General features: G+C 43.7%; 1 protein-coding gene across 1 annotated transcript in view; it reads right to left on the bottom strand.

Moving 5' to 3' along the window:
• ATP9A (ATPase phospholipid transporting 9A (putative)) overlaps positions 1–17,815 on the bottom strand; it is a 168,194-nt gene that overhangs the window by 128,574 nt on the left and 21,805 nt on the right. Inside the window, exons 3-4 of the mRNA XM_030212399.1 lie at positions 12,295–12,408; positions 9,626–9,734 (exon numbers count right to left, since the gene is read on the bottom strand). Coding sequence (XP_030068259.1) covers positions 9,626–9,734; positions 12,295–12,408 — 223 coding nt within the window. The remainder of the gene's footprint in view (positions 1–9,625; positions 9,735–12,294; positions 12,409–17,815) is intronic.

Raw genomic sequence — 17,815 nt, 5'->3', positions numbered from 1 at the left:
TAAAATGAATTGATCAGATTAAACTCAGGACACAAAAGGGCAAAAGCTCTTGCATCTTAGTCTACTCGCAATTTTAAAACACAGCAACGTTTGACCAAGGATTCAATTTACTGCCAACTTAAAGAGGCAGAAAAAAAAGCCATACAGGCAAAAACTGGTTCAAAAGTCCATTTAACATCTGCTCAACCCTCAAAGTCAGCACCTCTGGAAGAAAAGAACTTTAGCAGTTCTTTTATTTGAGACGTTACCTGCAACTAGCTAGTCCACTTATTATTTCTTTCAGTTCTGAGAAACTAGATCCTTAGGCAACAGATCCACTATTCAAAAAACAGTGAGAGACAGAAAAAGAGGTTCGAAATGGATACTGAATTTCTATCTTTTTTTTTTCACTCTATGCTTGTCTCACCCTTTCTTAAGGCAAATTTGGAACTGTCCATGGTACCGTTATTTCAGGGGAACCAATCGTCAAGAAAAATTGTTGGCCTTTATCCCCTTAAAGATCCTGGCACAGACTTTCTAATAAACTTGTGCATAGCAAGTTTTTGTTTGTTTGTTTTATTTTTTAAATCTTTGAGACCTGTGATGTGAAATTGATTTCTGGTATTTCTTACGATCACCGTTACAGAATGCGAACACTTCAACACAAAACAAATAGACAAAACATAGCAGAAACTATTGCAGTATGGAGAATTTTCTATTCATAGTAAGCAATGAAAAATGTTTGCTAACTGCATGAAAACACATTTTCTCCTACAATAAGCATCTGTCATTTTTTGATAAAATTAGGTTGTTGGTTTTTTTTTTTTAATTAATAAGGCCAGTGCCTATAAATTTGACTCAGTGGCTCAAGTGTTTTAGTTCTGCATCATCAATGGTGAGAGCTGGGCTTAATTCCTTTTTCCAAGTTGTTGGGGCATTTGAGAGGCTAAGCCAGGTCTTGTTCTTACAGTCAAAGATAATTAATGGAAAGAGGTGAAGGGAAAGCCACAAGCTGATCCCTCAAGACCCAGAAGGTCACTACTGTGCTTAAGATATGTGCAGAAGTCATGAAAAGCAAAACAGAAGGCTCTGGGACATGCGTGATGGCACCCAAGGAGAGCAGATTAGACAAAAAGGAGAGAAAATTAACAGACATATACCTCACATTTCTTATTAAGGCTACATGAGCCTGGGTTGATCTACTGAAAACACGTATCCTATATTACTGCAGTACATAACACATATCAGAACCGTGGACAGTTGGATTCTAGCATTGACTGTGGCCAATCCAGGTCACAAGAAAGGATATTGGGCTCAATGAACCAGTGGTCTAACCAATTATGGAACTCAAGATTGTTATTATGGATATTCATTTTTAAATCCAGAGTTTATCATTCAACTGCTGAAAAGCCTCTCTTGATTTTAAGCAAGCCCATCATTCATTTCTTTCAGCCTATGCCCTCTGGCTCTGCGAGTGACCCGAATCTTTAATAATCTCTTGCAGAAACTTTAATCAGATAATAATCTAAGGTCCCTTTGAAGTGCTGATCATCGTAAAGTCATTTTTTCCTTAAGAGGGCAGGAAGGAAACATTTGATCTCAGTGGTTAATACAGAGAGGACAGTACTCACAAAAGTCACTGATACACAGCTTCCATGAGCTGTCAAACATCGGAATAAATATTTTTCAGAGTTAATTTATAGTTATAAAGTGATTTCTGGGTTTTCTTAGGCCTGGCCTTACCACTAGGTGAACCTTGGCGCCAGATGTTTTTTGAGGGGGTGGGGGACGGAGGTCATAGGAGATAAACAGCCAATAGAACTGGCTCGGTGGAATGCTATGGCTAAAGGGGATCTCCAAATCCTGCCAGCCACAGAGAATTGAAATGACTGGGGCAACAGGAGCCTGTGTTGCAGGTTCCCCTCCCCTCCCACACACATTTTCTCTCGCTTGTCATTCTTAAGGCCAGCACCTTGAGCACACAAAGGATGTGTTGACGGCAATCCCTGATGCTAATCTCTTGCATCACGGGATCACCATTAGGAAAAGAAGCGACTACTCATTCTGAATCTGCATGTAGTGTCAACCATAAGAATAAAGTGAGAAAGTGGCACAGAGTTCTCTTAGTGGGTCTTTTTCTAAGTTGCAGTAGCATTTATTTTTAGCTCGCGTAGAAATCAACTGATGGTAAATGCAGAGACACCCATTATATTCTTAGGGGTGTCTCGGAGATTACTGCCAGCTGATTTCTACTACCGTGGCTTAGTAAAAGACCCCCTTAAGAGTATTCTGGAAAAGGAAGTTGGTACTCTCCATTTGCACAGCACTTTAACAGACCTCTGTAAAGTCAATTTGTTCAACTTGGTCCCAGCCACTCCACTCTCTGTTTTCTTTTAATAGACTTTTCAACAGCAGTTCAAAGTCTCATTTCTTGCAGCTTTACCCAATTTACACCGTCCTTTCCCTCAATTTATAAAACTATTCCAGTTCTTCCTAACCATGGCCTTATTGATTGTAACACAAGGCCTTCTATCTGCCATCTCTGTATCTTGACTGACCTGTAATTCCTGTATTTTTAGGACTACCACTTGGCAGAGGCCACAACACATGAAGACCTGTTCCTGTCTGAAATATGTATGGAACTAGTTTATGTATTCACTAAAAATCAATTCACAAACACCCTCCCATCTAGAATTTTTCACAGTGTACACCAATTTAAAAAACAGGGTGAAAGTAGAAAATAAAAGTTATTGTAAAATAGAAAGAGTTAGGAATAAGATGGAAAGTAGATGTAGAGACAAGAGAGAGACTGAGTGGCCCAGAGGTTAGAATAATAAAATCAAGTTCAAATTCCACTTCTGCTACGGCACTCTTTCTGACTAGATCCTGTAAATAGTGTCCAGATTTGGGCACCAAAAAAAATGAGCGCCGAGTGCTGTTCTATAAATGGTGCTCTGAGTTGGGCGCCGTTTATAGAATAGTGTAGGATTTACACCAACTGAAACCCGATGTAAATCCTTGCAAATAAACTAGGCACAAATCTCCCGAATTCAATAATACTGTACGGATCTCTAGTGAACACCTCTAACCTGCCCATGCTTCTCCCATGGCCACGTTCCTTTATAGAAGAGAGCTTAGCAAGATGTGCACATAAATCCAAACTGCCAATTATTGGTGCTAACTGGCTCAAAATAAGTACCTGAATATATGTAAACCACTTTGAATGTAGTTGCAAAAACCTCAGAAAGGCGGTATATCAAGTCCCATTTCCCTTTCCCTGTTTGAGATTCTACATGGAATGTTGCTATTCTCCAAAGACAAGCAGGCTGATATTCTCACAAGTGGGTGACGCCACGTCGGCCCCGGAGGATTTTAAAGCAAAATCTAAAAATCTCTTTTATGGCGTACCGTCGCGCAAGCGATCGCACTGCGCATGTGCGCACACCTCTTCCTGCTCGCTGTGCGCACACGCCCCTCAGTTCTTCTTTTTCCGCGTCTGAGGAGACATGGAGTTCATTAGTGCTTCGTGTTTTCTTCAGGTCCTCGGAGTAAAATCTCTTTACCCTTTTGGGTGTTCTTTATTTTTTTCATTTGTACTTATATATACAGGTACTTTTTGTACCTGGGGCAAGGAAAAATTAAGTAATTGCCAGAGTCACAAGGGGCTGTGCCTGAAATGAACATCAAAGCATATAAGCTTCTTTTTTTCTTTTTTCTTATTAAAAGTGCTGGTAAATTGTTATCTTTGGGCTCTCTCTCGCCAGCAAAGTAAAACAAGCCCACATTTTTAGGATCCATTTGTTAAAGTCACAAAATTCTTTAAAAACTTAACAAATGGCTCTCGAGAGCTGTGAGAGCCTGCTCCAGCACACCACTGTCTTTAAGCCTCACAAGTGGTGAAGGTGTATGTCACAGGAGAAAAGCAGGAACCTAAGCAGGTGCAACCCTGGTCAGCCACTGAATGGGCAACCTGGTGACACAAAATCAGTGGTGTAACCTTTGAAGTGAGTCTCCACCTGCCTCGGCGCCTCCTGCTCGGCAGGTCATTCGGGCGCATCGGCGGATGTGTCTTGGGCCGGATCATCTCCCTGAGAAGTGCAAGTAGTGTCTCAAAGACGAGACATATGCTACTTGCCAGGGATGCCCAAAGGAGATCAAATTTGGAGTCCGACAGAGACCGATGCACGCTGGGTACAGTTATGCATCGAGTGGGTCTCCACCTGCCTCGGCGCCTCCTGCTTGGCAGGTCATTCGGGCGCATCAGCGGGTGTCGGTACCATCGGTGCCGAGAGCGTTGCTCCCTCTGTTATGGAGGTATCCTGGCATCGGACGTCGATACCATCGGTACATCGGTACCAGATGTCATGGATATCATCGGTACCATGGGTACCATCGGTACCAGGTATCATCGGTGCCATCGGTACCGGGTATCATGGGCACCATCGGTACCAGATATCATCGGTACCATGCGTACCATCGGTACCAGGTATCATCGGTGCCATCGGTACCGGGTATCATGGGCACCATCGGTGCCGGGTATCATGGGTACCATCGGTACCAGGTATCATCGGTACCATGCGTACCATCGGTACCGGGTATCATCGGTGCCATCGGTACCGGGTATCATGGGCACCATCGGTGCCGGGTATCATGGGTACCATCGGTACCAGGTATCATCGGTACCATGCGTACCATCGGTACCGGGTATCATCGGTACCGTAGGTCCCATCGGTGTCAGGTATCATGGGCACCATCGGTACCAGGTATCATGGGCACCATCGGTACCGGGTATCATGGGTACCATCGGTGCCATGGGTATCATCGGTACCAGGTATCATTGGTACCATGGCGGTACCGGGTATCATGGGTACCATCGGTACCATGTGTACCATCGGTACCGTCGGTGCCATCAGTACCGGGTATCATGGATACCATCGGTACCAGATGTCATGGGTACCATCGGTACCAGGCATCATGGGCACCATCGGTACCATCGGTACCAGATATCATCGGTACCATGGGTACCATCGGTACCAGGTATCATCGGTACCATGGTGGTACCAGGTATCATGGCTACCATCGGTACCGTCGGTGCCATCGGTACCGAGTATCAAACATCGGTACCAGGTATCGGTACCATCGGTACCAGGTATCATCGGTACCATGGGTACCATCAGTACCAGGTATCATCGGTGCCATGGGTACCATTGGTACCAGGTATCATTGGTGCCATCGGTACCAGGTATCATGGGCACCATCAGTACCGGGTATCATGGGTACCATCGGTACCATGCGTACCATCGGTACCGGGTATCATCGGTACCAGGTATGGGTATGGATGCCATGGGTACCGTTGGTGCCGGGACCATGTGTACCATGGGTATTATCGGTACCATCGGTCCTCTCTTTGTATGGACACGCAAGTCATCTGGCAGCATTTCCAGATTCTGCCCTCGGTTTTGGTACCATGGGTACCTTCGGATGCCATTGGTGCTAGCGCCTCCTGCGGCATCTAGCTTTTCACTTGGCATTAGATCTCTTTCACCGATGCTGTTGGTGTTAGCAGCCTACTGGGTCGATTCTCCTTCACTGGAGTCGTCTGGAGAGTCAATTTCTCGACCCCGTCGTAGAGGTAACCGCGCCTCCATGTCGTACGGGTTTGAATCTGAGCTGCTCTGTTTGAGTAGTTAGCTCAATTCAATGATGGCTCATCTGATGAACATGAAAGTCATGGGGTTTTCTCTGCTGAGAATTCTCTAGATCTTCTATCTGTCTCGACACATTACAATGGAGATTGTGAATCAGCCCAAGGCCTCAGATGCTCGAGGTCCTGGACTATCCATCTTCACCTGAGTCTTCTGCAGTGGATTCTGCTCTCAGAACAGATAGGAGTTCTAAGAACTTGCTTCGGCGCCCCCGGGGCCAGAGCATACATCCTTAGCCTAAAATCAAGTCCTGCCAGATCTTTACGAGCATTCCCACCGGAGTAGGCTAAACCTTTCACCAGGTGGTCAGGTAGCACACGGTGTGTCGCAGGTTCCTGTCCAAGGGCATTTTCGACACTTGTAACGTAACATCTAGATTTCTGCTCTAGGTACAGTGATGCGCAGACTCTCATGACTGTGTGCCTCTCACCTGGAGGAGGAGACTCAGCAGAAAATTGTAGATATTCTGTGCATACACTTCCTCATCTCGGAAGTTCTTTAAAGAGTAGTTTTCCTTGTGCCTTAAGGGGTCGTACGTATACTCCTACTTCTCGACAGCCGGTTCAGGTTATGCCTCAGCACGCTTGTTCTAGTCAGCGGCGTGCACCTAATCAGGCCCCTGCAGCTATTCCGCAGAAACCAGGGAGGGGTTTTTGACTGGCTCCAATTCAGCATAGCCACCATAAAAAAAAAAAAAAAATGTCCATACCGGCCAATCTGCCTGTCGGGGGGGGGGGGGGGGGGGGGGGGGGGTAGTTTAAATTTTCTCCACCAAAGGTGATTTCTTTTATCCTCCAACCGGTGGGTTTTTCAAATAGTCCAGTTAGGATACATTCTCATCTGGAATCAAACCTTCCACATTGTTCATTGGGAGCTTAATCCTTTAGCTTCCATCACAAGTGGGTACTTGCAGAGGAACTCTCTGCCTTTCTCAGCGCCAATGCAGTCGAGCCCGTTCCACCAGGGCAAGAAGGGTTGAGATTCTATTCCAGGTCCTTTCTTGTGGGTTGCGTCCCATCATAGACATAAGGGGCCTAAACAGTTTTTGGTTCAGGATGCTTTCCCTGGGCATCCTTCTTTCCATACTTCAGGAAAACGATTGGTTATGCTCTCTGGACTTACACACTTTGCGTCCAGAGTATGTTTTTCCTAGTGCCTGGCTGTTGTTGCAGCGTATCTTCATGGACTGGGAGTGCATGTGTTCCCTTAACATGATGATTGCCCGTCTCAACAGATTACAGCACAGTAAATATTGAGACTTCTAGGCACATGGCTTCTACAGTTCACGTAACTCCCATGGCACTTTTACACATGACATCCGCTCAGTGCATCCTAGCTTCCCAGTGGTATCAAGTTCAGGGTATCTAGAGGATGTGACCCAACTGTTCACCAGTTTTCGGAATTCCCTTCAGAGGTGGTTATTTCTCTCCATTTTGATTCTGAGGTATCCCGTCCAACTTACTCAGTCAAAAGCTGACAAAGGTTGTATCCCTCCTGGCTATCCAACCAAATTATTTTAATTCAACCAAACAATCGGGTTGTGATGTACTCGATAACAAAGGAGTACTGGATCTTGCCCTCTGAGTCAGGATACCATGCAGATGTAGCAGTGGGCCCGCCAACGCAGCATGTTTTCTCCAAGCCACTTATCTAATTGGCGAAAACAGCGGTCTGGCCGACAGGCTGAGCAGGATAATGCTACAGTCATGGTTGTTGAGCATGCCTGTAGTTCAAAAGATCTTCCGGAAGTGAGTTACCCCCTCAGTGGATCTTTTTGCTACTTAGTCCAATCACAAAGTCCCTCAGTTCTGTTCCAGGCTGCAGGTTCATGGCAGGCTTCCATCGGATGCCTTTCTCCTTCTTTGGGGGACAGGTTTTCTGTATGCGTATCCTCCCATACATCTGGTGGAAAAGACTTTGCTGATTCTCAAGCAAGATTGTGGAGCCATAATTTTGATTGCTCCTTTCTAGTTGCGTCAGATAGGATTCCCTCTTCTTCTGGAGTTGGAATGTTTTCCAGCTCTCATTACGCAGAACGAGGGGGCACTTCTACATCCCAGCCTCCAATCTCTGGCTCACACGATCTGGATGTTGAGAGTGTGGATTTCGTTGAGTCTTCCAGAGAGTGTCTCCCGACTCTTGCTTGCTTCCAGAAAAGATTTCACAAAGAGGTGTTATTCTTTTTCATGGAAGAGGTTTGCCATCTGGTGTGACAGCAAGGCCCTAGATCCTGCCTCTTGTCTTATACAGACCTTGCTTGAGTTCTTTCTACACCTGTCTGAGTCTGTCAGTATTCATCTTTGTGCAATAAGAGCTTATCATCAACGTGTAGAAGGTTGGCCTTTAGCTGTCCACTTCATGAGAGGTTTACTTCTCCCCCAATATTGAGAGAATTCCCTGTATGTGTCTAGGGGGGATTATTTCTGTTGGGCTTAGCACCCCCAATAATTTTGACAGTTGGCTCTTATGCTTCGGTCAAAGCCCCTATCTCTCCTTATCCAGTATCTTGGGGTCTCAATGTCGTTTTCATCCAGCTGCTGCAAGCTCAATTCGGGCCACTGGATTCCTGCCATCTGAAGTATTGGACCTGGAAGGTCGTTTTCCTTGGTGGCTGTTCCTTCAACTCGTAAGGTCTGTGAGCTTCAGACTCTAGTAGCTCAAGCGCCTTACCTTACTTCTCATCTTAACAGAGTAGTTCTCCGCATGCAAAGTTCTTACTGGCGCTGGTATCAGAGTACCAGCTGGTCCAGTCAATTGTCTTGCCAACATTCTTTCTCCCTCATCTTACAAGCCCTGGCGAAAGCAAGCTGCACCCAGTTGTTTATTTCTTTTAATGCCAGTTGCTGTCGGAAACCGCACCATTTCTTCTTGGCTAGCAGATTGCATCTCCTTCATTTTTGTCCAAGCTAGACTGACTCTAGAGGGCCACGTCACGGCTCACAAAATTAGAGCCATGGCTGAGTCAGTGGCTCATCTAAGATCAGTCACTATTGAAGAGATCTGCAAGGCTGCGGTGTGGTCATCAGTCCACACATTCACATTTCACTACTGCCCTCAGCAGGATAGGCGACGCGACAGTCGGTTTGGGCAGTCGGGGCTGCAGAACTTATTTGGGGTTTAGAATCCAACTCCAACCCTCCTAGGCCCATTTTTGTTCTGTTCCAGGCTACACTCATTTAGATGTTTCTTCTTTTCAGGTCAATTTTTATTCTGGCCTCGCCGTTGCGAGACTCAATTGACCACTGTTTGTTGTGTTGTGTAAGCCTGGAAGCTAGGGATACCCCACTTGTGAGAATATCAGCCTGCTTGTCTTTGGAGAAAGAGTAGTTACTTACCTGTAACAGGTGTTCTCCGAAGACAGCAGGCTGCATATTCTCACAAACCCTCCCACCTCCCCTTTTGGAGTTGTCTCCTCCATCTTTTGGATTTAACTGAGGGGCGTGTCCGCACAGCGAGCGGGAAGAGGTGTGCGCACATGCGCAGTGTGATCGCTCGCGCGACAGTACGCCATAAAAGAGATTTTTAGATTTTGCTTTAAAATCCTCCGGGGCCGACATGGCATCACCCACTTGTGAGAATATGCAGCCTGCTGTCTTCGGAGAACACCTGTTACAGGTAAGTAACTACTCTCTATTGGAGATTCTAGATGGAATGTTGCTACTATTGAGATTCTGTTGCCACCATTTTAGATTCTAGATGGAATGTTGCTATTCCACTAGCAACATTCCATATAGAAGCCTGCCCTTGCAGATCAGCAACGCGGCCGCGCAGGCTTTTGTTTCTGTGAGTCTGACATGCTGGCCTCTCCTTTCTTTACTGTCAATAGTAGTTCATTAGGCTGCCTCTGCCCCCTCCCCCACTTCATGCTGCTCTGGCAACCACCTACAGGAGACCCAGTACCCAGCAGAACTAGATAGTGAAACAGGAGCCGGAGAGCTGACCTCTGCCTGTGAGCTTGCTGTAAATCTGGGAATTGACTTCTTTATCACGTAGGGAGCATCGAATCTCTTCCACCGCCTCTCGAATGATGGTGACTGCCAGAACAAAACCCTGAAAGGGATTGGGGGGGGGGGGGGAGAGAAACACAGAAAGGAAACAGATAATTCTCCCCATTTGCCCCAAGTTATAAAAACTACTACATTAGGCTAATCAACATGGGTGCCTACAGTCTGCCATCTTGGAGTAAATTATCCCATTCTGCATTAGTACTGAAACCGTAACAAATTTTGTTTTCTATTGTGTGCTTAGTACAGGTACACATGTGTGTCTGCTTCAGAACTGTCAGTGATTGTGGGATATAAAATGTGTTTAAATAAACATTTAGAACTCTGCCTGTGGAGATGAAATAAGTGGACCCTGCCCTTTTCCTCCAACTCCCAAAGGGAGCCTTTCTTTGCAACTGGCCCTCACACATTCCACTTGTGGCATCTACCTTCTAATGCACAATTCCCTCTCACCCACCCCCTTAAAATTGCAGGCTAGCAGGAGCCAATAGCAGTTGAGACACTTGTAAACACAAATAGAGCCTGGTGCCAAGCAACAGTGCAAAACGTTTTACGGTATATTGATTTATGCAAATATATATCATGGAGACAGCCTGAGCCTGAAAGCTTGAATGGAAGTGGAGTCGCTGGAAACTTCTGATCTAGGTTAAACCCAGTAGGGTCAATATTTAAGAAATTTGTTCTGATATAATGGGGCCACCAACCAATGAAATTTTATCCAGACCACTGCATGTCCAGATAAAATTTAACCAATTATGATGGGGAGGAGGTACAGTTATCTCAACCAGATAGTGCAGATACACAGCACCAGTGCATTTTGTCTAGCAAAAAAGGTGCCGGTACTCAAATGCCAGGCCACCCTTCAGGGGTGGAGTGATCAATGAGGGACTCACCCCATAATAGCCAGGACCCCTGCAACCAGTCATAGAATCTATGACAAGGCAGAATTTGTATGTAGAACCTGAGCGCTTTCATTAAAATATGAGAACCATGGGTCAAGTTTAGCAGACAGTGGAAAAGGTGCCGGTCCTCAGTACCCCCAAGTACCCCCTCATAAAGAGCCCTGCACAGCACAATCCAGTTAAACATAACTTGCTAATTTTGGGAGTAAAAATCACTGTCCTAACCCTACCCAGATGACTTATACAGGTAACTTTACACTGCAGTTTTCAGTGGTCTGACTTAACCATTATATTCTTTGAATAGTGGATTGACCTCAACAGGTTCAATTCACCAAAATTTATTTTTAGCTTGTGTGTGTATAAGAGAAGGAGGGGAGCAGACATCAGAAACAACTGATATAAAAGCAGCTATTCAAGAAGAGTTCAGTGCATCATTGATTAAAAGTTTGTCAGTAAAGATTAGGTCAGCTAGCTCCTTGATATTTTTTAGGAAAGTTAAGACATGGCTTAAACCAGCATTTACCAAGTTAGACCTAGATTACCCCCTTTGCCAGTCAGATTTTCAGGATATCCACAATGAATATGCATAAAAGAAGTTTGCACATAATGGAGGTAAAAAATGACAAATCAATGTCATGCATATTCACTGTGAATATCCTGAAAACCTGACTGGGAAGGGGGTACTCCAGGACCGATTTGGGAAATACTGGCTTAAAGCAGGGGTTCTAAACCTAGTTCTTCAGACATGCCCAACTAATCAGGTTTTCAGGATATCCAAAATGAATAGGGTAAGGGTCAAGGATTTGATTTACTGCACTGCCTTTCTGTGGTACAACCAAAGCGGTTTTACAGATATGTTATATGCAGGTACTTTCTCTGTCCCTAGTGGGGCCTAGGCCTGGGGCAACAGAGGATTAAATGACTTACCCGGGGTCACAAAGTGTTGCAGTGGGAACTGAACCCATTTTTCAAGGTTCTCAGCCCACTGGACTAACCTGCACTCCAATGGAGCTAGTACATGCAAATCTACTGTGGGTATCCTGAAAATTTGACTGGTTAGGTGCGTCCAAAGGACTGGACTGAGAAAGAGGGAGATGTGGATAATAACTAAATGAGAGATTATTCTATGTTCCCTGAGTTGCAGCTAGATGAAGCCTGGGAGGGGGTTGTAATTATTTTTAAGAACATACATTAAAAAAATTTTTAATACTGTTATCTTGATGTACTTCCAATGTTACTGTGTAATGATATGAGCCATTCCAATCCCAATAAATTCTGATTTTTGTTAGAAGGGTGACACATACATGCTTACATCTGAATATATTTACTTCTACATAAGGCCAGCCTAAGTCTAATCAGGAACAGTGCAGATTATTATTAATTTATACAGGGAAGGCGGGGAGACGGTGCTGGTTAATAAATTGAGAATTTACCACGTCTGTCTTCTTCTGTGTGCTTTTTACTGGACCCAAATGAAACCAGGGTATGTTACAGCACAAGAATACACCCTCTCTGACTCCTGAGCAAAACCAATCCAGAAAATCCATTCTGTTCCCAAAAATTAAAAAAAAAAAGTCTTGATATCTTTAGTAATGTTATCTCAACTTTTGGAATAGGCTGGAAACGGAGTTCACTGCCCCTCCCTCCTCCTCCCCACATGCATCATCAGATGAACAGGCATGCAAGGAGTTAAATGTTACATACCAAGGGCACCCAGTAGGTGTAAAGTGCACCAAGTCTCATTTCAGGCACAAACTGAGAACAGGCCAGGAATAAAAAGTAAAGATTGAAGAAATATTTGAACTGGTTAAACAGCACCTAAAATCAAAAGAGAAAGTTGTCAAGCAGGATTGCATAGGAAGCCAGTGCAAATCATGTGCAGAATCATCTTAGCATATCAAACCTAAAAATATTTACTAAACTCCATTCTTTCAATAGTGTGTTAGAGGCTGCAATAACATGCATTAACAACAGGACCCTTCAGGAGATTAACATGGGACTTTCCCATGTGATGCCCAGTACTAAGGTAACAGTATTTTAGGCATTTTTACATTTTTTTTTCACGTTGCGTGCCAATGTTATTATTATTTAGATTTTGCTCACACCTTTTTCAGTAGTAGCTCAAGGTGAGTTACATTCAGGTACTCGGGATATTTCTCTGTCCCAGGAGGGCTCACAATCTAAGTTTGCACCTGAGGCAATGGAGGGTTAAGTGACTTGCCCAAGATCACAAGGAGCAGCAATGGGATTTGAACCGGCCACCTCTGGATTGCAAGACTGGTGCTCTAACCACTAGGCCACTCCTCCTCTATAGTAACATTCCATGTAGAATCTCAGATAATATCAACATTCCATATAGAATCTCAAATAGTAGCAACATTCCATGTAGAATCTCAGATAGTAGCAACAGAATCTCAAATAATTAATTTGGATTTTGCTCACACCTTTTTCAGTAGTAGCTCAAGGTGAGTTACATTCAGGTACTCGGGATATTTCTCTGTCCCAGGAGGGCTCACAATCTAAGCTTGTACCTGAGGCAATGGAGGGTTAAGTGACTTGCCCAAGATCACAAGAAGCAGCAGTGGGATTTGAACTGGCCACATTTGGATTGCAAGACTGGTGCTCTAACCACTTGGCTACTCCTCCACTCCACACACACACATATATATATATATATATATATATATACATACATATATATATATATATATATACACACACACACACACACACACACACATTAGCATGCATTACGCAAAAAAAATTAACATGGAAGCATTTTCCATCTCCTATTTAGGAGGCACTAACCCCCCTAATTTTATAAACGTTGCCAAAAATTGAGCATGCAAATTTGGGCACGTGCCCAATTTGCACATGTAATTTAACTGAATGAGCCAATTAACGGTAATTGGCTTAACAAGCATTTATTGGCACTAATTAGATTTAACTGGCATTAACACATGCAAAATTTACGCACGACATAACAATGGGAGGGTCATGGGCAAGATTTTCAATTACGTGCCTAATTATAGAATATTGGGGCTATCCCCGGGATTCTGTATATGGCGCCTTTATTTCTACACAGAAATCAAAGTGTATTCTATAACAATGTACTTAACTTAATTAGTTAACTAGCTAATCGAGCAGGGTCTGTCTCTTCATGTTCAAGTGTACAGCACTGCGTACATCTAGTAGCACTTTAGAAATGATAAGTAGTAGTAGAAGTAAGGAACGCTGTTAATTGGATGTTAACAAGCAATTAGCACTAACTGGAATTAAGATTTACGCGCACAACTTGCTAATCGTATTCTGTAACGTGGTGCACCTAAATTCTAAGTCGCATAGTTGAAAAGGGGGTATGGCCATGTGTGGGGCGGGGCATTGGCATTTCTAAAATCTATGCACATTATAGAATTTAGGCGTCAGGATTTACACCAAGTAAAACATGGTGTAAATAGCCGTGACTACATTTGGCATTCAGCATTATTTTATATACTACATGGAAATTAAAGCCTATTCTATAAAATGAAGGCATATTTTATGGAATACGCCTAGGTGTATTTTTTTTTCATGCAGAATTTTCAGGCACCATATATAGAATGTAGCCCTATGTGTGTAAATCATAATCAACCTCATCAACCTTCCTTCTAGGAATACATCAAGAACATCCCGTTCATTCCTAAACCTCCATTATCCTACCTGCAACAGCCTCAAGTATAAATCTACTTACGCTACCTCCTTTTCCTTTATCAGCACCCAATTATGGAATGCTTTACCAAAAGCTATCAAAACTACCCAAAATCATCTTAACTTTAGGAAATTACTCAAGACCAGCTTATTCAAGAAAGCCTACTCCCAGGATCCAACATAAATCCTAAAGACCTCCAAAGCAATACATTAATGGACTATTTTGGACTCTTTCTCCTTTCCCTTTTCCCTCCTTTCAACTTGTTCTTCTACACTCTCTGTTTACCACAATATATCATAATTGAATAATAACCGGGTTGGCGATTGCCTTCTCAGTTTAATAATGTGAGCCACATTGAGCCTGCAAACATGTGGGAAAATGTGGGGTATAAATGTGACAAAATAAATAAAATAAATAAATGAATGAATGAAGGCATTTGCACTGTTTTTGTTGGTGCAAATGGTTGCATGTAAGCACTATTCTATAAATTGCGTCTAACTTTAAGCGCAGCTTATAGAATAGTGCTTTTTTTCAGCGCCGTATACAGAATCTAGTCCTAAGTGCTCCTGAGTTAAGTCCGTTAATCAGAGCATGCTAACTGGATAATGCTTCCACGCCCATTTCCCACCTGTATTAGCATGAGTGAGGACGGGCCTGAAGTTTCGAATAACACAGCCAACAGAGGTTTAAAAGTGAAATAAACCAATTTATTAAGAACAGGCCAGGAGAAAGTAAACAAACTAAACAGTAGTTCTTTTGTTCAAAAAGTTCTCTCCCGTGGCCGGCTCCTGCAGGACAATGGCGTGAATTAAGCTGTCTCTCAAAAGGCAGCACATACAGCTTGCTTCTGGCCTGGAATCTCAGAGTTAGTTCTGCCTTTTCAAAACGCAGCACAATTGGCCAGGCTTGACCCTAAGTTCAAAAGTTGTTCCAAGATAAACTTGGCCTACCTAAGAGGAGCTTCTGCTTCCTCTATGCTTTCAATAAAGGCTTATGTGTGAGGGTTGTTTTTTTCTCTTCCCAGGGCTTCTCTTCAGATACTGCAGCTCTGCTTGCAGTAACCCAGGAGGAGTCCTTAACTGGGGCCCTCCCCCCAACTTGAATGTCCATCCTGGGCCATGCCCTCCAAGCTCCACCCTTGCTGAATCACTTCTCCCTTCTCCACTGGACTGGAGGGAAGGTTTAAGGTAATTCTGTAACTGTGAGGGCACATTGGTGAGGGGGAATGGTAAACTCCCTATAGACTCCCTCAAACTGCCCATGTCACGCCCCTCCAAAAAAAATAAATAATGCATGATTAGAGTGTGCTAAGAGACATACTACTGCAAAACGCTTTTTTTTGCATTTTTTGGTAGGTTTTTTTTCTTGCATTAAGTGCGCATTTGTGCTTAACACAGTTTCGTAAGAGGGGCCCCAATGTATGCTTTTAACCCAAAAATGTTTTAACTATGACTCTAAATGCACTTAACGTAGATATATGCACTAAAACAAGCTGGGCAATATCAAAATAAGCTACATTGAACAAAATATTTATTTATTTTTTAATGACATTTATACCCCACATTTTCCCGCACAAATTCAAGTTCAATGTGGCTAACAAGATACAAGACAGTACAAAATATGCAATAAAACCCATAATCCCACACATATCAACAAAGGAAAGAATCGTACAAATATATACAATGGGGGGGGGGGGGAGAAAAAGCTAAGCATCAGCACCAATTAACAGAAATTTTTTAAAAAGGAAAGATTTCAAAAACTTGCAAAAAACTAAGTAATCACGTTGGGATCTAATGTCTTTTGGCAAAGAATTCCGTGTATATATATATATATATATATATATATATATATATATATATATATATATATTCATTTAGGGTTTTTTTTTTACTAAGCGACGGTAGCATTTTTAGCTTGCGGAAGAAATCACCTGGCAGTAAGCGCTGAGACACCCATAGGAATATAATGGGCATCTTGGCGTTTACCGCCAGCTGATTTCTACAATGAGCTAAAAACGCTACTGTGACTTAGTAAAAGCAGTGGCGTAGCTACATGGGGCCACAGGGGCCTGGGCCCCCGGAGATTTGGCCCTGGACCCCACTGCCGATGACTCTCTCGCCCTCCCTCCCACCGACGACCCTCTCGCCTCCTCCTGCCGTCAACCCTCCCCTGCCATCTTGCAAGGCTTCGTTCTGTTTCTGCAAGTCTGACGTCCTGCACGTACAACGTGCAGGATGTCAGAAACAGAACGAAGCCTTCGCGGGAAGAAGAGGACCTCGGATGGCGGTGATTGGTGTCCCCCGCCAGCAAAGGTAGCCCATGGCGGTGGTGGGGGAGGGTTGGCGGCGGGAGGAGGGCGGTCGAGAGGGTTGTCGGCAGGGGTCATCAAAGCTGGTGGTGGTGGCAGCGGCGGGTGTCGAAAATTGGGGGGGGTCAGCGGCACCGGGGGGGGGGGGGGGGGGAGGGCTAAAATGTGCCCCCTCACTGCGAAGTCTGGCTACATTCCTGAGTAAAAGATCCCCTTAGTTGTCATTTATTTATTGAGAAAAATAGCATAAGAGAACCAAAACAGAAACAAAGCCAAGGCAGCATCAGCATCATCGTACAGTTATAAACAAGATGCAAGATCACAGGAAAAGAGGCATCTTTAAGCTGACAGACTTGAAAACTTCTTCCAGAAGGATACAAATTTAGTCAAGGGAGATCACCACTCAGTAAACTTAGCAGAACAACTAATCCTCTGAACTACATAAGCCACAAAATGATACATTAAATGGACCAGATTCCATCATTGTTGACAGGTAACCTTCAAACCACTTGAGTGCTACGGACAACGGAAGATCGAAAAGTTATAAAAATATGCTACGTTGAGGAATGTTATGATTTGATTGGTGCCTTTATAGTCTGCCTGTGACATTACTGAACAAGGTCCAATAAACTTTTTTTTTTTAATTTTAGCAACTTATCTAAATATTTTATGCATTAATGGAAAAATCTATATGATAGCATAACACACACTCTTTTAAAACACGTTGAGGCCTCTTCAACATATGTTAAGTGGTAACACAGATATTTAAGGGCCACATTCTATGTATAGTGCCTGAAAGATCTGCATGGTAAAAAAATATGCCTAGGCATAGTCTCTAAAGTACGCCTTAATTTTACAGAATGGGCTTAAATTTCTGAGCGGTATATAGAATACACCGAGTGCCTCTCCACGTGACCAAACCTAGTCACATCCATTTATGCCACATTATACTTGGCATAAATACCGGCGTGTAGACAGGCTCAGAGGGCCATATTCTACAACATAAGTACATAAGTAATGCCATACTGGGAAAAGACCAAATGTCCATTGAGCCAGCATCCTGTCCCCGACAGCAGCCAAAACAGGTCAAGGGCACCTGGCAAGCTTCCCAAACGTACAAACATTTTATACAAGTTATTCCCGAAATTGTGGATTTTTCCCAAGTCCATTTAGTAGCTGTCTAGTCCTTTAGGAAACCGTCCAACCTCTTTTTACACTCTGCCAAGCTA

This window comes from Microcaecilia unicolor, chromosome 8 (genome assembly GCF_901765095.1).
Source record: "Microcaecilia unicolor chromosome 8, aMicUni1.1, whole genome shotgun sequence".
Lineage (NCBI taxonomy): Eukaryota > Metazoa > Chordata > Amphibia > Gymnophiona > Siphonopidae > Microcaecilia > Microcaecilia unicolor.
This window is presented reverse-complemented; position numbering and strand designations above follow the sequence as displayed.